We start from the raw sequence: 16,180 nt of genomic DNA, 5'->3' as shown, positions 1-16,180 counted from the left end.
TGGGTTTGGGGGGGGGAGGCTGGGGTTGCTCCTAATCCCTGCAGTGTCATAGGAAGGTTTCAAAACAGATTTCATTTGAAAGCCCTTTTCTCACGACTTTTTTCACTCTAATATTTACGGGTTTGGAGGAGAGGAAGCAATTCCTAAACAAGCGAGCAGATGAAAGCGGATGAAGCGCGCTGCCGTCGCAGCGAGCCCGGCGCATTGAGATGCAGGGATGTGCGCCAGGCCTGTGCCGCATCGCTCGGCATCGGCACCGGCACCGCTCGCCCACCCCGGCACGACCCGGACCCGCCACCACCGCCCAACAATGCGCAACCTTTAACCCTCGCGTTCCGACGGGTACAGGGGGAAAACATCCGCTCTGCGCAAACAATGACACCATTTATTAAGGCACTGGAGAGCAACAGGCTCTGGGCTGCAGAAAAATCAGGTCCCCTGAAACAGAGGCTGAAAAAAACCAACAGGATTTTTTCTTGCGAAGGAGCTAAAATTGGAAACTCATTGCCAGAAGCACTTCCTAGGTTGAAAACATCCAGTGAAAAAATCTTTTCAACTCTTCTCTCTGTACATATGTATGTTTTGGTATCTTTCCCTTCACGATATATTTTGCAATATATTTTGTCTTAAAATGCAGATTGAAGTTTGAATTAAAGGCGGTGCTGGGGGAAACCGAGGATGTCCTGGGCAAAGCCCCATCTCTGGGGGTTCCAGCCCCATCTCTGGGGGTTCCAGCCCCATCTCTGGGGGTTCCAGCCCCACTGCTGGGAATGCCTGCTGGGTATTTTGCTAAACACACTCCACGGCACGTACACAAACGCAGTTCTCAGCATCGCTGTTGCGGATGGATGAGCGTTTGTGCATTTATCAGCTCAGCTGTGCCATCCAGCCCTAAACGTGCCATTTCCCGTGCAGGTGCACCCAGCGGCACCCATCTTCTCTTTAGAGGAAAATGAAGCCCCAATAACAGCCCACCCCAAGCTCTCATTTGCCCCACTGAAATAATCTCTCTGTTGCTCAGCAAACACGGTTGTCAGTGCTGCTGTTGTCAGTGCTGCTGTCCCCAGCACTGCTGCCAGGCCCCAGGGATGCTGAGAGAGGGAAATGCTCATCCCCAAACCCATCGCACGGATTATTTAGTAGAACAGCACAAACCACGACTGGGCTGCATCTGAAAACAACCATCTTGCAGGGCTCAGCTCTCACGCCTCGATATAGAAAGCACGGCGAAATATCCTACTTATTCTCAAATTTACATCGCTCTCAGTGAAATAGTCTATTTACTCTGAAATTTACATCACTCTCCGATGGCAACTTCAGAAAAGCAAAACAGCAGCTCGCTCACTTACGCGGAGCAGTTTCATCCAGGCAGGCGGTGGGGTGCGGGCAGGGTGCGGGCAGCAGGCAGGCAGCAGGCAAGGTGCAGGCAGCAGGCAGGGTGCAGGCAGGGTGCAGGCAGCAGGCAGGGTGCAGGCAGCAGCTGCCAAACCCTCCCTCGGCCGCCCCTTCGGGCCAGCGCATCCCCGGCGCTCCCCAGCATCACATGGCGGGCACAAAAGCCCCGTTTCTCCCCACCCCGGCTGCTCCCAACCCGCTGCCTGGGGACCCCCGGGTTAAAGCCGCGTCGGGGCTGCCCGCACCCCCCGGCCCCCGGGGGCGGCGGCGGGGCGGGGGCGGCTGGGAGCGGGGGTGCAGCTGAGAACGGGGGGCCAGGCCGCGCTCCCCCCTTACCTGGTAGGAGCAGTTTTCCTGGTGGACCATCTCCGTGCATCATCCGCCGCGCCGCCCCGCGGGGTCTCCGGCCCCGGCGGGGAAAGAGGAGGAGGAGGAGGACGGGAAGAAGGAGGAGGATGGGCAGGAGGAGGAGGATGGGCAGGAGGAGGAGGATGGGCAGGAGGAGCTGGGAGCCCGGCCAGCCGGTAAGATGGATGCTGCCGCGCTGCTCCTGCGCAGCGGCGGCCCCGGCGGAGCACGGAGGGGGGGAACCCGGTCCCGCCCCCGGCGGCGGCTGCACAAAGAGCGGGGGGGCTCGGGGGAAGGCTGGGGCAAAAAAATATAAATGACCCCCCTGCAGACACTGCGCTACGGCTGGAAGTTCCACCCCCCGCCCGGCCCCGGGGCGATGCTGCAGCGGCAGCCGCAGTCTCGGCCCCCCCCGCCCGCCCCCGGCTGCGGCAGCGCCTGCTGCCCGACCGGGGCCGCTCGCAGCTGAACCGGATCCCGATGGATCGCGGCTCCCCGAGACACGGAGCCGCTCAATGGGAGCCGCACGATCCCTTCCCTTTACCCTCTGCCGCAGAAACGTAACGCGATCTTTGCTGGAAAAGGCTCTGCCCCACATTTCCAGCTAATTATACCCGCACCCTGCAGCGGGGGTGAATGCGGAGACTCTGCCACAGCACCTGCTTGGGCACCCCAACCAGAGATGTGACCTGGTTTTGTACACAGTACTTAAAAGGGGCCTGTAAGAAAGATGGGAACAGGCTTTTCAGCAGGGCCTGTTGAGATAGGCAATGGTTTTAAACTAAAGGAGGGGAGATTCAGACTGGACAGGAGGAAGGAATTGTTGCCCTGAGGGTGGTGAGAGCCTGGCCCAGGTTGGCCAGAGAGGTGGTGGCTGAACCATCCCTGGAGACATCCCAGGCCAGGCTGGACGGGGCTCTGAGCACCCTGGGCTGGTGAAGATGTCCCTGCTCATGGCAGGGGGGGCACTGGGGGAGCTGGGAATGTCCCTTTCAACCCCAACTATTCTATTCTATGAAATTCCAGTCTGTGCCTGGATGGAGGCAACACCTGTGCTCACCCCAACACCCTCTCCCACCACAACAGGTCCTTCTCTAATCAAATTTCTCCAAAGAGAAGGGCGTGAAGCTCAAGCAAGCGTCCAGCTTTGGCTCGCAATTTCAAGAGCCCCCATTCCTTGCTTAGTCAACAAGAGCTTTATTCTGCTCCCAGTCGCAGCCAGCTGTGGCTGCGCTCAGAAACCCACATGCCTCTGAAACCCAGAAGCACTTGCTCACAGGCCATCTCGGATTTGATTCCCCGCACCAGCTGTGCCTCTAGGAAAAAAGGCCATTGTAGGAGCATTGCTCCCCCAACTTTCCCAGCTTCTCACCCGCACAAACCGGCCGGAGCAGCCGTGGGCGGATGGAAAGTCCCGCAAGTTCCCGTGCAGCTGGGATGGAGAAAAACCCCCAGACCTGCCTCGGCTCCAACACTCCTCCCCAACACCCTCTCCCCTACAGGAGTGGAGGTTTAAAAAGATCTAGGTATCATTCATAAATATTCTTCACAAGTTTTTAAGAGAGGATGAAGTCGAGCCTGGTTTTTACTGGGTCTGCAGAGAATCCCATTCAGCCAGGCAGGTATTTCCAAACATCGAAATGAACCAAGACACTTTTCAAAATCCTGCATAAATCTTGGCCTTGCTTCGGAGAAGTATCTGTGGCAAGCTGAAAGCAGCTCCACGCATTATATAACCTCTAATGCCATTTATTATGTGCATCGCAAGGAAAACTCCTGAATTTATCCCCCACTTTCCACGTGCGGGTCTATCTATAAATCTATATCGATGGTGACTCAGTCACTCCGCACGCAGCAGATCCCCAATGGGGACTGCACCCAGGTCTGCTGCAGCAAGGGGTGAACCCCTCTTCACCTATTTAACACCCTATTCCTCTTGCAAAATGACCCAGGAGAGAGCTACATTGGGCTTAGTGTGTCACCTGCTGCAGAAAAGCCACCCGTTTGCAGCAAAGCTCTTCCCTCCGGGGCTCGGAGCCCCACACGAGCCTGCGATGCAGCTGGGAAGGGTCAGGCATCGCTTCAACATCTGGGTTTGCTCCTCTGTTCTGTGTCCGTTCGCGATTCCCCGTTCAGAAATGAGGCAGGCAGGCAGGTAATAATTAAAGAGATGAGTGATTAAATGGAGTGAAAGGCTCCTGGCAGCCCTCCAGGTGGGTCAGTGGGAAAGGATGCTCCGGGGTGGAGGCAGCGAACCAGCGCTGCTGCTCTTCACAAAGACACAACCCAGGAAAAGCCCCAGGGACCCCCAACAGCCCCTCTGAGCTGGGGAGAGAAGCCCAGGGGGGCACCTGCATTGCCTTCTGCCTTTTTTATTGAGGCACCTCCAACCCAGGGTACGTTACGCCACTTAGGAGATGATCTAGCCAAGTTTTCCTGAAGCTCTTCCCCAAAACCAGCTCCAAACTAAGAATGTATAAGTTCACAAAGCCCTGGAGAACATCTCCAGGGGGTCTGACACCGAGCTGGGGACACCAGCATGAAACATTTCCCTTTTCAGCAGGTTTGGGGAGATGCTCTGGTCAATCATGGCCGTGCTGGGTTAAGCTGGGCCACCAAGAACGGGCCAGGTTCAATGTCCTGGATGCTTGCAGGGCTACGGGGGTGAGGACACAAGAAATTCAACCCCATGCACAGAAAGATGCAGCTTTACCAGACATGCTCAAATTCTTGTAGTGAAACAACAGGATTTCATTCATTATCCTTCTACACACATGCGTCCTGCTGTGTGCCTGGACCCCGCTGCAAGGACTCAGCCCTTCAGCCCAAAAACCATGTGAGGAGGGAAATAGAAGGGTGGGAGCAGTGTTTGTTCCTTCAACAAGGCAGGGGAGCGATGGGTTTCCTTAACTCCAAAAAAAAAACAATCAAAAAGCCCAAACTAGAAACTTCTTCCTTCTCACAGTCATTCCTTGAGGGGCTTTATCAGGTCAAATTATTTTTCAGGTTGGCATTGGCCAACCCGTCTGCTTGATTAAAAAAGCATATTAATTTAGAGTAGCTTTTTCTCTTCAGATCTCAAAATAAATGTATAGCTGGGTCATATTGCAGGTAGAAATGAGGCAGGAGCTGATCCCCACCCCAGCAGGGGGGTGCAGGGAGCCAGCCCGGGATGCTCCTGCTGACCCCGAGCCCAGCGAGCTTGCAGGGAACTGGGAATTATTTACAGCATGATGGGATTGCAGCTTTCTTTGCTGATGATTTACTAGCAGTGATGGATTTAGCCCCTCTTTAAGCCACGCTAAAGCTTTTCCAGGGTTTAAATCTAGCAAGAAAAAGAAGAAAAAAGATTATTTTTTAATCAGTTAATACTAGACATCTGTTTGGAAAGGGGAGTATTTGGATCACCTACATATATAATGCTTTAGACTATTACTTTTTTATTTAAGGAGGATGATGCTGAGGTGTTTCCCATCATTTTGGATGCGTGACTCTTCTCTACGAGGGGATAAACCTCTGATTTAAGAATCCAAAGAGCACCCTTCCCTCCTCCAAGTCCCTTTTACTTCCACAGTGGTTTCTTGAGCCCTTTACAAGCAGCAGCTTTACAATTCCCCCTTAGCACTGGGTTACCAACCCATCCATTTTTAGGATTAAAAATCCGCATGCTGAAATGTTCGAATAAAACTCTTCTTGGTCCTCCGAGAAAACAAATGCAGGGAAAATCCCACTCTAGAGTGAATTTCTATTATTTTGTAACTCTTACATGACCGAGGAATTAAGCAGCACTGGGAAGGGTACTTGTTGCATTTTTATTTGGATGCAGAAGGGCACATCTTGCACTTTTAACAGCCTAATGCTCCGTTTTTAGTGGTAAGTGACTCAACCAGAAATGTCAATTTTCTCCGCATCCCACAGCCGGCATCCTTGCCATTACACAATCAAACCACAATTCTCTCCTCCCTCAAAACACGGAACAGAAGGTTACAGCAATTTCACATTCTGATACCTCCGATGCACAGGATATCAAACGCCTTACAGGGAATCGGAGTGAAAAATTCAAGTCACTCGAGTATTTATAACTTTCTGGTGATATAAAAGCGACAAAACATACGGTAAACCAGACTTCTCCATGAAACCCATCTAGAAAGACCCACTGATACAGCTGCACAGGCTTAATTTGTAATTGTTCAATTTATAAGCTGGATCACGCGTGCTTAATAGGGAATTTACAGGCGGTCTGATGATGAGCAGGTATGATAGCCCACCAGGTAATTACTGCTAATGAATGGAGGACGATTCCATCTACCAGCCCCTAATGAGCACAGGGAGATGGCAACGGAACAGCTACAGCTGCCTCCTTGCAGCTTTATTTATATTCTTATAAGCTGTTCTTTTGGAACACAATATTCACAGTATGCAAAACGCTACGGAGAACATGAGCTTTTCAGCAGGACGAGGCAAATCTGGATGTTTTTGTATTAGCACCAATAAACTAAAACGTTACAATCCACCTGGCTCTGCAGCGCTATTTCTGTCCCGTTTACAAGAGGATTTGTAGCAAATCCCATCAGCTACAAACAATTTCCAGGATTTTTGGCCTGTACAGCTGAAATATGGGGGGGACACCCACCGACAGCCCTCGCATCCTGATTTTGGCTCAAACCCCCATTTTCTGCTCTGAACCGCGCCAGGGTGAGGGGATGCTGGTACCCAGCAGCTCCCCAAAACATCCGAGATCTTACATGAAATGCGCAGCCACATATTGATAGAGAATAACTCAAAGTCATTAAAGCTCTTTCTTCTGAGGTCTGAGTAACATCCTCATCCAACCTCTTTGATAACAGATTTGGGAGAAGTTTTTAATGGTGCTAATAACCCAGTTGTACATTTCAAACTCCCCTCGCTGGACAGCACTTTCCAACTCGCTGTGTGCAGCTCCCATCCTTCTTCCCCCATTTATTTTGTTCATTTTTTCAAATAGAAATTTGATTAATTTGCCTTTAGCGTGGTGCGCACCAAGAGTTTGCACCGATGCTCATCCCATAACGAAAATTAGGCGCCGAGTTATCAATTATGCTTTAAGCCATTAGAAACCAGAGGGCAATATGCCATGGATGGGGACGGGATTATTTGGCTATGGGTCACCTCGAGCCCATCATCCCTTCCCATTGCCCTTGGGCTCTCCCACAGGGAGCTTATTTACAGGCTGGTTTTATATTGCAACTCATTTTAATTGCAAAACAGATGGGTAAAGCACAGAACAAGGACTTGCAAGCTGAAGGGGTAAACAAGCTCTACTCCAAACTCTCTCCAAAATGAAAAGTTGCTCTTTCAAACAGCACCAAATACCATAAAGATGAATACACTAAGACAAACAGGTAACAGCCGTGTCCTTTAAATTCTTCTGCAATAAAAGCGTGAGTTTATGGAGACAAACCTCCCTCTGAGTCACGGCCGGGATAAAAATAGACAGAAAGGGATTTTCCCTGCAGCTCTGAAGTTTGGTGTCCAGAACTCCAAGCTCACTCACACAGCCTGGCAGAAATCCTCTCATTTTTGGGGTGAGGGGTCTACTTATACTATGCTATACTATAGTATACTACTCTCCAAAAATCAGTAGCCCTTCAGAGAGGTTCAACCTCCCGCATTGTTGAGATCGGGGTCTTTTGGAAGGATGTGATTACTGTGTGGGGAAAACCCCAGGTCCACGCGAGCAAAACCCGGCTCTCGCTTCAGGCTGGGCTTAGATTTTCAGTCTAAGGAGATGATTTTCTGAGTTTGACTCCCAACCTCGCTGTCACTTGAGAAAGCCTGTAGGTCGGAAAGCTGATAACACTTCACAGACACAGCACGGTTTGCAGTGGATATCGCTTACAAGCTCCAAAACGACCAGCGATAAGAAACCCCATTGCTGCCCTCCCCAGGAGGCTGCCAAACCGGTACTGAAGACAAGCCGTGGAGTTTTACCCCTCGGTAGGGCTGGCACGGCGAGCACGAGCCTGGAAAAAGCTAAAAATAACAGGATAAGCAAGGGTGGATCCCAGCTGAGCCCCATTAGTCACGGAGCGAGGGAGCGCGGCTGCGGCTGCTGGCGGAGCAGCACCATATAAGAGCAAGAGAACGACTCTTGTCTCTTCAGTCAGATTTTTCCCCCCTCTCCTGTTCTGCCTCAGGCTCTTTTCCTCCGAGCAGACTTGCTCTGGCAGCCTTCAGCTTCTCCTGATAATACAGTGTATGGTTTTCTGCCAGTCTTTAAAGAGAATAAAGAATACGGGTGATTCATTTTAGGGTGTCTGCTGGAATTGGACCAATATTGACAGACAGACACCTGAGGGGTTTCTTATAGGGTTTAGTTTTTTTTCACTTACACCATCTTTGTGTCAAAATGAAGCCTTTGAGTTGAGTGATGTTTGCGCCACTGATGGCAGAAGGGCCACCAGCCCCATTTCCCTTGTCTTCTCCCTGGGTGCTAATTGCAATTAAGAGCATCACTCTGGTTCTTCTACGCCCTACCCAGCACCAAAACAAGCAGGTCCGTGCCATCCCCTTGCCAAGGGGACACGGGTGACACCAGCCAGTCCCTCAGCCCACGGTGGGTGCTGAGGGGACATCCAGGGCCACCTCTGCCCAAAGTCACACACGACTTGGCCACCAGGACAGCCCAGCCCAGCAAAGCCACCGCCTACAGCTGCCTCGCAGCGCCTCCAATGTGAAAATCGCTGGGAACGCTCAAAAAACCCAGGGCTGCATTTGCACATAGTGGCTCCTTGTTCCCAGGGCCAAAACACAGAAAATTCCCATTTGTTCTCACAATAGGGGCTGTTTTCTGAGCATCGTGGTCACCCCAAATAGCACTCAGCTCTCCGAGCCCGTTTCCCAGCACACGCAACACGTTCCGATGCTGCGCGCTATTCCAGTGTAATTTCCATGTCTAAATGGAATAATGATAATTAAGCAGCGGAATGAGGTTTTAGTACCTCAACACTCATGAAGACAAACGAGAAGTCAAATATGACAAAGAAAAGAGAGCAGCGCCGCAAATAAAACCTCTGCCTTGGCCCCATTGCAGCTGGCCGGGGGAATCTGAGGACTCCCCCATCCCGTGCCCTACCACGGCCTCTGCATTTCATGGTATATCGGACATATGCGGTCAATGTCAGAGACTTTAAATCCACCATCGTACCCCTGCATGGCTGGGGGCGCTGAGGTGGCTCTAGGAATAAGCCCAACCTTTTGCAAACAAGCCCAGGGATGTTTCTCAAAGCTTCGGGAACTCCCTGGCAATCAGGTATTGGCACAACCCCTTGATATGCCATTAAGCAGAAGCTGTTTCTGGGCCTCAGACTCCCTCTACAGAGAAATTACGGTTTATATTTTTGGATTTTACCGAACTATCAGTGCGAAAGAGGCGGGAGGAAATTAAAAAAAATAAATACAGAAAGAAAATACCCAGAGAAGGTTTTTGCTTTGTGCTGCACAGCTTCTCCCTCCACCACCTCCGCTGGGAGCCCAGAGCAGAAGGGTAATAAAGAGCATTTTAACATGAAATAAACCATGAAAAGGAGCAACAGCCAAGCAGGAGCCCTGGTTTGTAAAGCGGGGAATCACACCTTCAGCAGCACCTCCATGCCAAAGAGCATCTCTGCAGAGCGCAACCGCACAGCCTCCCGTGTCCCTCACCCCCTCCTCTCCATCAGCTCTTGGTTAAGTGCACGTAAAACATCTTTTGGCCCAAAGAGCGACTGCTCAAGGTCAGAGGAGGCCGCCTGGTCTGTGGGCGGCTGCTCCAGACAAGTTGCCTTTGGGTCGCCGTTTGCTCAGATCCACCGATGCACAAAGCAAAGCAAAGCAAAGCTCTTCATAATAAACGCAATTATTGGGCGTTTTGTTTGGCCGCGTTTCTGCACGTCACACACGCACAGCCGCAGCATGTCCAAGGCACCTCGATATTTCTGGTGGCCCTCACTGGGGACAGTTTATTTTACCAGAAGCTGTTACTTCACCACAAATGTGCTATGTTACATATTGAGTAGTTTCCCTCCAAATACATGACTTTAACAAGCAAAAAAACCCTTTCAGAAAGCTATGGTTACTACATCAAGCAAGCTGGGTCTGTCTCGGGGATGAAACACTGTCCCTTGGGGACAGGATCCCGGAATCACAGCAGGAACATCTGCAGGGTCAGGTCCAGACATCAAACCACTCCTGTCTTGATTCCAGTTTTGTTCGGTCCAGTGCAAAATACAGAAATAAGAGTAATTAACAGGCACACCTTAAGCAGCGGGTTATATTCTACACACAACACTGGCAGCAAACTCCAGCCTTGTCAGCGTGTGGCTTCCTAAAAGCTCAACTGGGATGGGGAACAGCAAGGAAAATATATATATTAATATGTATGTATGTATTAAACAGAGCAACATCGCCTATAGGGACAATCAGTACTATCTGCAAAACATGGGAAACCTTCCTCCACATGTCTTATGTACAGCCTGGCCTGGGATTTCTTGGGAAACAGGTATTGCTCGTCCAGCCTTTGCGCAGGGAGGAGGACGGGATAAGCTCCTGAGCAACTTTTTTTGTGCAATTTCAATATTATTAAGGCATAGAAATATTAGCCACTTGGCTCATTTGAGGATGCATTTTTAAAGCCTTGCACAAGAAGGGGGGACGAGGCTGTAGAGAGCTCTGCTTTGCAGCCCATGCCCTGATATTCACCTGCTTTGCCCTTCCCAACCGCACACGACTGCAAAGGGGCCGGGATGTATTATTTTCAAGGCTCTGGGATGTTTCCCGCTGCTCCCAGGAGCTCCCAGCTCAGCTACAGAAGGAACAAGCTGGGAGTCTCCTCCTAAGAAACGGCCTTTTCCATCGTCGCAACGCACAGCGACACGTTGGCTTGATGGTTTTCAACCTGAGAAATAATAGATGAGAAAGCAGAAGAAAGAAAAGGCCAGCTAGATTGTGCCGGGATATACGCTAAGCTGTTGGATATTATGTATTAATGCATATGCACAGCATAGAGAATTCAGTAAGGAAAAATGATTCACAGACTATTTTTTTTTTTTAAATAGTAAGAACAGTTCATTATTAAACTCCTATCAAGCAAAGGAGACTGAGAAGAGGATGACCACACGACTCAGGTACAGGATTCTGCTATTTCCCCAAGTCCCTCTTTAATAAATTCAATATGGGAATTACATTAAATAAAAAGTTTAGATTACATTTTTAATAACTCACTAAAAGCATTTCAATTCTCTACGGACCGTACATACCAGCAGCTTTTGTGTGCATAAAGAATTAAGCACTTTAATATAGTTCTCTTCTTTTTTTAGCGTTGCCATCTAAGAGACAATTAAATCTCTGCCCGGCACTTCCCTTTCCTCCCCAGCCCCTCCGAATTGCAGCTATTTCCTCCAGGCCAGCTGAACGCTTGGGTTTCATTTTAACAAAGCGCGGGCGAGCTGAAATAAATGGCCTTAGCGCAATGTTCTCATTTAAAGGAGATCTATAGATCACCGGGCAGGAAACCCAGACTGGCGACATAAATAAGATCCACCACTTCTGTGACGCAAATGACTCCATTGGCGCGACAGGGAAAGACAAAGGGCCCCAAAATGATACAAGTACTTGAAAAAGCTGGAAACCCTTGAAGAGAAGAGCGATTATGTAGCACCTCACGTCTGAGGCAACAACTGCGGAGAACTGCAAGAGGGAAACTCGTTTTCCACCGAATCCATCAGCGCTTTGCTTACAGAAGCAGGACTGATTTTGGATCCAGGTTGAAAGAAGTGGTTTTGAATCTTTTTAGTTATAGCTAAGGAAGATTCTCATGCAAAAGCAGAATTATTTGAAGATTTAACAGCCAAGAAAGGGCAAAACTCGCTGCTGGAGGAGCCCTCAGCCTGCGATGCCGGGCTGGGGAAGGGATGAGAAAGCACAGGAATTCATGGTCCAAGGTGAGCAGCCTTGGAAAGCGCTAAACTCATCAGATGATGGCATTAAACAGCTACTTGTTTCAGAAAATAAATACCTATACTGAGCCACTGGGACACCCTCGCAACAGGCTTTCCCCTCAAAAAGCATCACAAAAGTCCATTTTTCCCACCAAATACGGAGCGGTGCTCCCTGTAAACCTCCTTGGGGCTGCACCACTGCATCCTGGCCATGCCTAAGTGCAGTTATTTGCATAGCGAAATGTATAAGCTTTGTTAAAACAGTTACCAAACAGCAGACACGAGAAAGAAAACGTTTCATTTCAGTAGGGGAAGTCATAGGGTGTCCAAACACAAACTGATTTGGAGTTCAGAAAGTTTATCTTACCTTCTCAATTTGGCCAAAATATTGGTAAATGGCTTATTTCACATAGAAACGTTTGCAAACGAGATCACAGGGAAGCTCACCTGGGCTTTCTATTTATCCTTTGTTTTTTTAAGATAGAAAAGTAACTCTCAAGCATCCCTTGCAAACCCGCTCTTGGGGTTTCGCGTGTTTGTGCGCAAATCCCGAGCTCCGGTGCATACAAAGCTTCAGGCAGCATTTCTGCTCTGGAACAACCCATTTAAAAGCTACACGAACATCAAGGAGTTATTTAAGGGACACCAGTACAGCCCAGAAAATCCCTCTCTAGATGCCGTTTACAATATGTCAGGAGCATCACTTGGCTCGGATGCTCCAAGTTCACCTCTGCGGGAGATGGGGACCCAGCTTTACCGCACCAACCTGAATTTTACTGACTTTTTGCTGTTAGGAGTAGGAGAAATGATGCCCAGAATGCAGCCAGAACCCAGTTCTCTCTTTTCAGTTTCTACAGAAACTTTACAAAAATAACGGAGTATTACACCTGATGTTCCAACCAGCAGCTGGTTAAACGCAAAACCACCTTAAATCCAGGTGGAGAGAAATAAGGAAATAAACCATGACAACTCTTGCTCTTCGTATCACTGCTGCACCATTTCTGCTGTTAATACAAACACACATAGTAAGGTTTTGGGGGTAATTGGAGGATTATTTAAAATACTTCTCCCTGACAGCCCCAGGACCACCTGCCTGCCCGTTGGGACGGGGGGGTTGCTCCAAGCTCAGCAAACCCCCCGCTTGCCATTCCGGCTCCTCCGGCAATCTCTGCCTGGTTAGACTTCAACCCTATCGCTTTCTGCTCGCTACATTTATTTTATTACCTTTCCTAAGCACCCGCTAGAGTTTGAGGGCCTGGCGAGTTTAATCCTTGCTCCTGAAAGGCTTTGTCAGCAGCAGCTCTGGCGGTCACCACCGGGATGGAGCTTTTGGGTTTTCCTCGGTACATCTGCAATGTGGTTTGAGTTGCAGCTTCCCTCCGTGTGTTTTTTAAACACCCTCTGCCTGTAATTCCTCTGCATGCAGCATTATTTTCCATAGCACCACGTGTTACAGACACCCCAGACTAATCCAGTGCCAGCATCCACTGTCCTTCCGTAGGAAAAATAACAGGTTTTAGCCAGCACAGGCCAATTCTGAGAATTATAAACCCGCTACCTTGCATTTATCACACCCAATATGCAAGAAACAGATGCACAAGTACACCATTATTATCCTGTCAAACAAGCGTTCCTGCTGCCCGCTGCAATTTCAACCTGAGACAGTCACTTATGTCTAAGTGGAATTTGAAATGATTAGCGAGGGCACAGCAGGAGTGGGGTACACGACTCCAAACTGCACAATCGCTTAGTTTTAAGATTATGCCAACAAAATTATGTTCTGAGACAATAAAGATCCTGGCTTGCGTAAAGGCTCATGTCTCTCTTTGGAAATCCTTAGCATTTGCTACTTAACTACACCCAAGACCAAAAATACTCCTTTAAAATAAACTCATTGGCCTTGTATAGCCAACAAGTACATTAAGGGGGGATTTAGTGTTGCCTGCAACGCAATTAGCATTAGAACAACCCGACTTCCTCAGCTGGTTCTAACAATTTCCACATCCCATGCGAACCACGGACTTACCAGTCGGCTGGGAAACGCTGCCAGCTCAACGGGGTCCATCACCCACAGGAATTCACATGGTAGGAACACGCGGAGAATTGTTTATCACCCTGTGTATTTAGCACTTTCTTTAATGAAAGGCTTTGCAGCAGCAACAGAGATGAAGTTTTTGCTCACGATTATTAATCGCAGGCATTTTGCCCGGCCCAGTTTCAGGAGCAGCAAACATACGTCTTCCCAATGTATGTAATTACCAACGCTCTTCAAGCAACGAGCACTTTAGAGCACCTAGAGATGTTTTCTTAGCTTAATGACATCACACACTTTGGCAGGATCATTAATATCTTGCCAGCCTCATCTAACCTTTGAGCTGGGTGGAAAGCGGCCAAAGTACAGGGCTGCTTGGATTTCCCCGTGGCAGAACACGCAACGACGCGTCGCCCGCTGTGATGGAATCACAGCATCATTTCGGTTGAAAAAGACCCTCTAGATCATTGAGTCCAACCACTAACCCAGCCCTGGCACTGCCCCATGGCCCTGAGAGGCTCATCTCCACGTTTTGAACACCTCCTGGGATGGTGACACAACCCGCAGATCCCACACCCAGGGAAGCTGTGGGGACACCAGCACAAAGCAAACACAAACCCATTGTTTGATGGAAATTACAGTATTTTCCACCGTTAAAAGGTTTGGTTTTCATGTCGGTTGAGCCCCAAAGCAAACGAACTGCCCCTAAGAACCTCTCTCAACATGACTTTGACTTTCTTCAGTTGCCTAATGAAGAGTTAAACGATCCAATTGAGTGGGTAAAAGAGCCATCAGGTGGAGAGAGGTGATCATGCTGGGACTTTATGCTGTAGGAATGACAGAAATGCAATTTCCTGCAAGCAAGGAGTTTGATTTTGGAAATTATTGTGTCAGAAGTTAATGCACCGACAGTTCTTGTCTGGGGAAAATTGCTTTCAGGCATTAAACCCCTGGCTGCTATTTCCCACTCGCAGCCAACATTGAACCTCACCTAGGGATGAAGAACCTCGCACTTTCATCCCATACTGTAATATACACTTCAAATTCGTCTCAAATTTTCAGCAGCCATGAGAGAAGACACCAATAAAGCCCCAGGCAGAAGAAACAGATCTTTATTTGGTCCGGGCTAACTTCCACCCTACTAACTTTTGGCATCTCCCGCTAGCCCTTAAAGGCTTTCACAGAGGTTTCCAACCTGTACTGCCAAAGATACCAGGTAATGGGCATCTGTCTGTCTCAGCAGTGTGTGTAGGAACATTTTCAGTGATGAAAAGGGAAAATACACACAGGAGCCTTTTGCAGAAGTACTGGAGGCCGCAGGGGTGAGCTTTTATCACCACTGCCTGCAATAAACCCGCTTTGTGGACAGCAAAATTCATCCAGCAGTGCCATCCATCCACAGACTGTCACAAGCACCCAAGTCTCGTTAGAGGGGTAAGTCGTCTGGCTGAGCCATTTCCTCTCCTGCAAGTGTTTTTTTAATTGACTACAGAATTCGCAGATATTCTTTTCAGCAAACACATCCTATTGATTGTAATTACCATCCTTGGAGATGCAATGCAAAGAATATTAAAACCATTAGCGCTGATTTGGATTTTATTAGAGCCATTAGCGAAACGGCAAGCGGAGCGCCGCTGCTTCCCGAGCACCTCGACAGCTCCTAAGCGCCATAAATCATCTCATGGCACATTTGTTACCGCCTCGGATACAGCCAGGAGTTGAGCAAAGGGAAGAAAACGGGGTGGCGGGTTTCCTGCAGCTGGGTGATGAGATTGATCTGAGCAGCTTTTTGATGAGCCTTCTGAGCATCAACTGCCTTCAGAAAAGATGGCATTTCTTCTATTTGGTGGACATCCAGCAGGCTCAAGAGCTGTCTAACACAATCCTTTGGGTTTGCATGTGTCAGAGAGAGCTTGCAGACAGGTAGAGCTGCCCCAAAAGACAGAAACCCCTGGGAATGCAGAACGTGCTGATACCCACACAGTGCGAGTACCCACCTGGCTCAAAGGCAAGGAACATTCAGCCCATTGCAGCGCCTGAAAACAGTGATTCCAAGTATGTTTTTTAAGTGTCTCAGTCCCATCTCTCAGCAGATTCGGTCACAGCGTGAGGCCCCATAGAATGACACAGCAGCTGGGTGAAGTTCAAGGGAGCAGGAACATCATGGAGCAAGTTCAGGCCCCGTGTCACCACTAAACTGCAGCTCCAGAAATGGCCACAGAATCATTTTGGTTGGAAGAGACCCTTAAGATCATCGAGCCCAACCATAAACTCTAGCACTAAACTACGTCTCTAAGAACCTCATTTCATCCTTGCTTCTGGGGAAGGAAGGAAGGAAACATCCTCCATTGCTAGACATCATGTCCCCATGGGTACCTGGCCCACGTGAACCCTGCCAGAGCCACCAGACCGATGTGGCGCTGGGGACCCGGGTGGCCTTACGGCAAGC

The 16,180-nt window shown here is 49.3% G+C and overlaps 1 protein-coding gene across 3 annotated transcripts in view; it reads right to left on the bottom strand.

The window, feature by feature from the left end:
* The window catches only part of SCHIP1 (schwannomin interacting protein 1), a 47,730-nt gene that overhangs the window by 14,395 nt on the left and 17,155 nt on the right, over positions 1 to 16,180 (bottom strand). Inside the window, exon 1 of one of the 3 annotated variants that reach the window (XM_082055328.1) lies at positions 1,732 to 1,875. The exons of the other annotated variants lie outside the window; for them this stretch is intronic. Within the exon in view, the coding sequence (XP_081911454.1) occupies positions 1,732 to 1,761 (30 nt within the window). The 5' untranslated portion in view covers positions 1,762 to 1,875. Of the gene's footprint in view, positions 1 to 1,731; positions 1,876 to 16,180 lie in introns of those variants that run through there. 3 annotated transcript variants of the gene reach the window in all.

The sequence above is a fragment of the Streptopelia decaocto genome, assembly GCF_964273445.1.
Source record: "Streptopelia decaocto genome assembly, chromosome: 6".
In the NCBI taxonomy this organism is placed as follows: domain Eukaryota; kingdom Metazoa; phylum Chordata; class Aves; order Columbiformes; family Columbidae; genus Streptopelia; species Streptopelia decaocto.
The sequence above is the reverse complement of the archived record's forward strand: the minus strand, read 5'-3'. Positions and strand labels throughout refer to the sequence as shown.